Source organism: Pelodiscus sinensis, chromosome 1 (genome assembly GCF_052426305.1).
Source record: "Pelodiscus sinensis isolate ZL-2025 chromosome 1, ASM5242630v1, whole genome shotgun sequence".
Lineage (NCBI taxonomy): Eukaryota > Metazoa > Chordata > Testudines > Trionychidae > Pelodiscus > Pelodiscus sinensis.
Genome location: NC_143052.1, coordinates 335,749,633 through 335,757,659, shown reverse-complemented (window position 1 = coordinate 335,757,659; position 8,027 = coordinate 335,749,633). Strand labels below are relative to the sequence as shown.

Here is an 8,027-nt window from a genome sequence, read left to right as displayed (position 1 = left end):
CCCCTGCATCCCCCTTCTGTTCTGAAATGTGATTTGTCCTTTTCATATGTGTTCACTTTTTTAAAATTGTATCCTTTGGTATATATGGTTGTGACTATTTTCTTCCACTATTTGATCTGAGGAAGTGGGTCTGGCCCACGGAAGCTCATCATCTAATAAACCATCTTGTTCGTCTTTAAAGTGCTACATAGTCCTGCATTTTGCTTCATATATTACTCCTGTGAGCCTAGAAACATGCACCAAGAAATCACACAGTTATGCTGATGCTTCCCTATAAATGGCAATGGCAGAAAGCACAGGAAAATGGCATTTCTTCCTAGGATTTAATATTCCATAGAGTGCATCTGAAGCCTCTTCACTCGTTCACAGAGAAGTAAAGCAGCAGGGCAGGAAAAGCTTTAGTGTGATTAACAGACGTGTCGTGTGTGAGGTGTGTGAGGTAATCGTCCCTTTCTACTTGGTTCCTGAGAGGCTTCAGGAACAGTACTGTGGCCACTTCTTGGGGGGGGTGGGGGAGGGGGAGCGGGAGAGCACATGTAAAATGATGTGGACAAATTGGAGGGGGTTATCAGAGCACAGCAAAAATGATAAAGGGGCTAGAAAACATGATCTGTGAGGTAAGATTTGTTTTACAAAAACCTTGACGTTTAGCCTTCAGAAAGAAGACTGAGAGGAAACCTGATAAAAATAGGACAGTGATTGACTGGGAGGACAAGAAATTCTTCTTCAGCAAGAGAGCGTTAGGTAAAATATTATAGAAAAACTTTCTAATTGGAAGAGTAGTTATGTACTGGAACAGTTTACCAAGGGAGGGTATGGAACTGCCATCCTGGGTGGATTTTTATGGACAGGTTAGATGGTCAGTTGTTATGGATGGGCTAGGCATACCTGCTCTGTTTATGCACATGCAGGGAGGACTGGACGAGCTGACATCTTGAGGGCCTTTCTGGCCCTACCTTTCTCTAATTCCTCTTTAGTATCACGGCTCACAGCCAGTATTGCGTTCATCTTAACAGTTTGGCTTGTGTAATAAATCCGAACATGTCCCTGCATAAATTAAATGCACGTCCATTACCTTTTATGGCTTCACCTTAAGGGGAAAAAAGACAAATTTTGCCTTATGAAGGAGCCATTTGCTATAAAGTGTAAAAATGCTTTAATATTAATAATTTATAATAAAATTCATGACATATTTATAAACACTCTATCAAGCATTTACAGCTGGACCACAACGGAGAGCTTGTAACTGAATAAATAAGCAAGGACACACACAGCTAGTATGAAATGTACAGCTTAATTTTATAATTGTGTGTGCTTTATTCTTTACATGAATGGAATGGAAGCGTAGAATATTTACACTGAACAGGCCTGTATGCTGTATAGTGTATTTTGTAAACTCCAGTTCAGATACTGATTACCCCCCCAACTACTGCTGGATTTAGAAACAGCCTGTTGAGCAGAACCACATCAGCAAGTAGCAAACAAAACAGTCTGCAAACAGCCACTCAAAAGTTCAAACCAGCTTGTTCAAACTTAGTAAACAAACCCAGAAATTAAGATAATTAAAAGTGCATTATTCTACCAGGGGAGGTCAGCAGTTTCATTTCATTCGAACTGGCCTGATGTTCAGCTAGTGATATACCCACCCTCTTAAATTCTGTCTTATATGAGGGCTCCGTGGTTAGTTTGAGCCAGATCACCATGTCAGGGAACAGAGTAAGGTGCTAATGCAGTGTGATGCAGCAAGGCAGACCCCTGCGCCCAGTGGTGTAGTGTTCTCCAACCCCCATGTCTGTCCCCTTCAGGAACAGCTGTTTTGTGCTGAACGCTTTTGAAAATCCACATGCTGTTTGAGGCAGGCATGAGGGTCATTATGTTCTGTGCATACAGCACCAAGCACAGCGTGGCCCAACTCCATGACAGGGACGCCTATCAGCCATCCCCATACAGATATTGAGTAGTAAGGATAATAGAGCCAGCGGGAGCTCAGTATTTTTAAAAATCTGAACCAAACTGAGTGCTGAGGAGTTTGGAAAAGCTAGCCCTTCATATTATGGAATAATAGACTGTTGGTTCCTAAATATAGTTAATTTGAGAGGAACTACTATCTGTAGCTACAGGTGGAATAAATAGGATGAGTGCCACTGAAGTCAATGGAGCACCAATGCTGTACACCAGCAGAGGCGCCAACCTCTCTCCCATCCAGAATGTAGATGTTGTTGCTGTCAGCCTTGATCACGGTTTGCACCCCGTAAGATACTACAATGGAACTGTTCCTATTGTTATGTATTGATGACCTGTTCTTACTGCTGAGCTAATTGGCTAGATGTTGTGTTGATGGGTCTAAAAATATATATTTACTTTATTAAGAAATGAGCTCAAGTGCATGAAAACAATCACCAGACAAAACTCATGCATAAAATTGAGTAGCGGCTATTTTTAAGAGCAAAAAAAGTTCCCATTCAACAATGTGGCTGATGTGAGACCTCCTTTTGTGACTGAAGACCACAGAAGGGTATGGCTTTAACTCTGAGGCTGTAGAAAGATGACAGCGGCTTTTGTTCTTGAGTGTTTTTTCTGCAAATATTTACACGCATAGTTCCTCACTAAACAATCTTTTTTTGTGTACTTACTTTGAAAAAAAAATGCAACAACCTGCCTCCCCCAAACTCCCTACTCACTTGACTGAATTTTGCTAAGCATCTGTAATGATGACAGTGTAAAACACTATGAAATGTTCCATAGAAAAATAATGTCACTTGCTGTTAACTAACTGGGTCACTAGGGCTACATGTACACTGCCCCGTTATGTCAAAATAAACTATTCTGGAATAGTTATTCTGAAATAGCTTATTTAGAAATAGCACGTCTACACTGCAGGGAAGTCTCAAAAGTAGTCCGAGGCAGGCTTCCCTAATGTAGATGTGCTACCTCGATTTAGAACCCCAGGAGGAATAACTTAAACTGGGCATGGTGGGGGGGGGGGGGGGACTATTTCGAAATAGCAGAAGTGGAGGCATTATTCTTTGTAGAATGAGGTTTACAGAAGTCAGAATAAGCCCATTATTTTGAAATTATTTCAAAATAACGGAATTGCTGTGTAGACACTCGCATAATTATTTCGGAATAACGGCTGTTATTCCAAAATAACTTTGCTGTGTAGACACACCCTAGGGCAGGTAGCTAGAGATGGCTCATAATTATTATTAGCTCACATTCAGCAGTGCTTCCCAGAGTGAGGGGACTGGTGCATCAAACCATGCTAACTACTAACACAGTTATAGTACTGTTTGTTTTATTTTTTATTTTCAAGAGTGCCTTTAACATCTAAGAGGTTACAAAGTACTTGTATAGACAAAGGGCCTCCTTAGCTGGCAAAAACAGGAAATAAGGTAGAAAGAGAGGCTCTTGTAGTTAGTGTAAGTTCATGAGCCCCAGTATCAAGTACTAAGAGAGGCCAGTGCATGGAAGATGACTTATGGGCAGAAATAAATGGGTTGAAATATTGCACACCTGTACAAAAACAGCAAGATGTCAATGTGATCATTCATGGATAGTCAATAAGCCATAAGATTTTTGGTTCAACTTAGACCCTGTGGGCTACACATTGTGCCAGAACATAAGAAATAGCACCAGTGATATGATCTGGCACTTTTCCTAAAGGGTCCTGTATTTACATGTTGTCTCTTAGACACCTGCAAGTTTTTTATATGGCCAGAAAAAGATCTGCTAATGTTTACTGGTATTAGCACCATTCTGGTCTGAGGCGCCAAGCTGGGGTTGGGGTTTTTTTTTGCAACAGATGTAACTGAGTTAATTTCATATGTCTCGCTTCTCCTTGCCACCCAATGTAACTTTGAATGGCTGCATTAAAAAAAATTAGCTGCAGCACTAAGTAAGCTGTAACATGAAACGCAAAACATCAAGACACAGAACAAATGAAGGAATAAACCCTGCAGGAAATAAGACCTCTCATTGCTGCTCTTGGTGATTTTTTTAAATATATAGGTTTTATTTAAAAAATATAAGAAGTGCAATGGCAACTCTAAATTGGAAGCACAAACAGCAGACAGGAAAAAAATAAATAATGTACTACAGTAACCAAAGACTGATGGAAAAATTGATTGTACTCAGCCATAGTGTTACTGTTCACTGTAAAGCACAGCACATGACAAAACAGAACATTTACTGGTAGGATAGTATTTTAAAAGGTTGCATGCTGAACTAAGAAACAAAGAAGCAGATGTGGTTGCTTAAAAATAGAGTTGAAAATTAGAATGCTTTAGAATACTTGGTGATCAGTTCAGGTGGGCTCCAGCCCAACCTGAGATAGTAATAGCATGGAAAATTCCATGACTTCCAAGGATCTAGGGCCTTCCTGTGGATTTCTGTATGGTTATCTAGAATCTAAGATTTTTTTTTTTTTTAATGTCTAGCCCTTCTGGTTATGGAGATTAGTAATTCTCCTGGTATTCTGTCTTTGAATCTGTGCTGGCCAGGCAGAACAAAATGACAATAAAGGAAGCATGAGTGTGTCATATCCATTTTAATTCAGTGTGAACCATGACGCCTAATGATTGCTACAGTGACCCTGTCTCTGTTGATGGCTGTCTTATAAACACCCAGCTAATCAGCCTATTTATTGAGGGTGGCTGCATGTACCCGTCATATCAGGACAGAGTAAAGAAATAAGGCTGAAAGTTTTGAATAGACAGAGTAATTGAATAGTCTATTGGTAACTCAGGTCATTGAAATGCTTGCCCTTAAAATGTCACTACATATTAGGATCAAAGTAGCCACGAGCTAAAAAGCGTTGGACTCCTGTGGAGTAATATGCAGCATTTTGTGGATTTTCTATAAAACATGGTCCAGCAGCAGCAGCAAAGGCAGTTCATCTACTTTGTAACTATCTTCCAGATATGGTACAGTGAAATTTGTATTAGTATAGGAAAGAAGGGCCAAGTGAAACAGCAAGCAAGAACTCTCCACCCATGTAGTCCAAGCAGAAATTCCACAGATTTTCCCCATATCCCCCACAAATGTCAACTGCCCCAGTCTTAACGGTGAAACCCCCCTGTTGACTGTGAAATGAAATGATGACACAAGTTAGTCAGTGGCCAAATGCTTCTGGCATTTCACTTATAGCATAAGGAATTATTATAAAATGTTTCCCAATGAAGATTATGGCTCCCTTTAAGAGAGAAAATAATACACTACATTCAAGTCACTGACATTTTGCTTCGGAAAAATCAGCTTTTTCAATTTAAAGATGCATCATCCTATTATTTCCAAAACAATAACAACAACAAAAACCCTGCAGGGTAATCAATTTGAGTTCTTTTCACTGGAATTTATCATGATTAACTAAAAGGAAGGATGATTAAGTTGAAAAAAAGTGTCATCTAAAATTTAAGAAATTATATAATTTGTTAAAATGATTATATAATTTGTTGCGGAAAGGGGTAGTGCAACTTGAAGGTCCTCTTTACATTTTACAGCCAGACCAGGGTGCAAATATTTAATCTTTCAATTAATTAATCTTTACAAAATATCTCACAAAACATTTTTCACCTATAGAAATTAGTTTCTATACATCAATATATTTTAATCTTTATAAATTATTCCATCATTAAGTGCCTTCTATCAGTATAAATGATAAAATAGACAATCAAAAATTTCAAAGCTTTTCCCAGTTGTCTCCCTCCTTGTCAGTTTAGGTACTGTGACTCCTCATACCTGTGAGTGGGTATGTGTGTGATGTGAAATGTTTCTGTTCCCTTCCCAACACCAGCTTCCATTGAAATAAACTACATGGTTATTTCCTGATATAATGGTGCTTTCAAAGGGGAAAAAGAAATGCTTGACTTGGTTTTGGAAATCAATACATGTGCATAGTTACCAAAGTCGAGGAGTACCAACTACTGATGTGCAATGACAAGCTTATCACCCAATCCAACTTCAGTGGGAATCTTTCTATTGACTTCAACAGAAGTTGGAACAGGTTCTATGGGCTCAATCCAGCAAGGAGCATGTGGCCCTGATCCACCAAAACACTTTAGCACACGCTTAGTCCCATTGTCTTCAATGGAACTACCCACAGGAGTATGAACCGGGGTCAAGTGTTCAGCCCCTTGCAGGCTCAAGCCCTACATGAGGTTCAAGAGCTGGGAAACTTCTCTTTAAAGCGATCAACACACTGAGCATAGCCACTGACATTATTCATGATGTCCATGTAAGTGCAGTAGGTGGCTAGCTCCCTTTGACAGAGGGTCCCCATGTCAAAAGTTTATACCTACAACTGGTGCTTTGCGCACACAACAGATTTGCTTTGTATGGTAAAAGTCTTTTTGTTCCTACCCTTTTGACCCATCACTGTCCTTCATGGCTTCAAACACTTTGTGTTGTACATTCATAAAAATTCACATTGACTGCAAGAACATAAATGCAACAAAAACAGGAAAGCCTCAAAATAGTATAGTGTAGTTTTCTTCTAAATATACTTCTGTCATAATAAGAGGTGCAGTGGCTAATTTATAACTTTTCCTTTGAAGGAATCCAGATGAAAGGTCCAGATTGTTCTTCAATTACAAGTTTGCATTGATTATATATATCTTCTAAGCTTTCTCCTTGGACAATAGCTGCAAAAAAAAACACAAAAATTCATTTTTAATTGGTACATTCCACAGCAGCAGTTGTCAGCACAGTTTCCATATTAACATAGAAGTTGATAAAACTGGAAGAAATAATAATTCATATGAACTATCAGTGTAGGGAAAAGCATTCACCTTTAAGATCCCAAATGAGTACAACATAATGGTGATCCACTGTAGCAGAATTCCTGTGCCACTGCTTATTATAGGAGCCTTAGTTGAGGCTTGCCTTTGCTGTGGCAGTGGAATCACAGAAGATTAGGATTGGAAGAGACCTCAAATCGTCTAGTCCAACCCTCTGCTCAGAGCAGAACCAATCACAACAAACTCATTCCAACAGGGCCTTGTGAAACTCGGCTTTAAAAACCTCTACAGAAGAAACCAGCACCCCTCGTTAGGCAACCCATTCCAGTGCTTCACCACTCTCCTAGTGAAATAGTTTTTCCTAATATCCAACCTAGGCCTGATTACCTGTTCTGTTCTTTCCCTCTGAAGAATCTAGCACTGGCCACTGTTGGAAGACAGGATACTGGGCTAACTGGACCTTTGGTCCAACCTACTATGGTTCATTTTTAAGTTTCTTATATAATGGAATGTGTGGTCTTTGCATCTCTGAAAATGAGCTCTCTGCCTAGATATGGATTTAGGTTCTAATTTTAAGACAAAGGAGCTTGAAAGCACTGACTTGTCACCTGTCTTCCATTCTTGCAGGATGAAATTCTGTGCTGAGCAATGCAAGTATCTGATGCTATGACCAGCTAAGTAAATAGGAGAATTCCTGCTGACTTCAGTGGGAACGGGATTGGGACAATCAGACCCAGTCATGCATCACTGAAGTCAGTAGGAGTTTTCTCACTGACCTCAATAGGCACAGAATTGCCTTCATACACATGCATTGATATTGAAACACTGCTGTGTGAAGTGTTGAATGCATTCTACACCCATTGACTTCAATGGGAACTACTAGTACTTAATATTGGGCCTTTTCTGTGGCACCCTATATACGTGAACCAATCATTCCTTCAAGCTAGAGAGAGATTTTATGGTCCTGGACTGGATCCTGGATCCTGGGGGACAGGTATTTTGAAGTGACTCATACCTGTAAAATATTCTCCAAATTCTTGTTCTAATTTAAGTGCTCGCTCATAAGTTTTCTTGGCTTGTTCCTCTGTAAGACGTTTATTCATTTCCCTAGAAACATATTTTGAAATATTAGTTAAAAGTTATTAACAAACTAAGCTCTTTAGCTGAATAAAAACAATTGGAAGTCTTTCTAAAAGATAAGCTGTGATTCAATCAGAAAGTATTGGTTTTGCAACAAGAAATACAGGTTGGAATACTTTGGCACAAGTTTTGCAGGAGGTCTGACTAAACGAT

At 39.4% G+C, this 8,027-nt stretch overlaps 1 protein-coding gene across 16 annotated transcripts in view; it reads right to left on the bottom strand.

The window, feature by feature from the left end:
* Positions 1 to 1,209: 1,209 nt before the first annotated feature.
* The window catches only part of DLG2 (discs large MAGUK scaffold protein 2), a 1,584,089-nt gene continuing 1,577,271 nt past the window's right edge, over positions 1,210 to 8,027 (bottom strand). For 9 of the 16 annotated variants that reach the window (XM_075919421.2, XM_075919423.2, XM_075919426.2 and 6 more), the window contains 2 exons: positions 7,750 to 7,841; positions 1,217 to 6,638 (listed from right to left, as the gene is read on the bottom strand). In XM_075919421.2, the coding sequence (XP_075775536.2) occupies positions 6,532 to 6,638; positions 7,750 to 7,841 (199 nt within the window). In that variant the 3' untranslated portion in view covers positions 1,217 to 6,531. Of the gene's footprint in view, positions 6,639 to 7,749; positions 7,842 to 8,027 lie in introns of all 16 variants that reach the window. The other 7 variants (XM_075919430.2, XM_089775764.1, XM_089775765.1 and 4 more) reach the window with 2 other exon arrangements.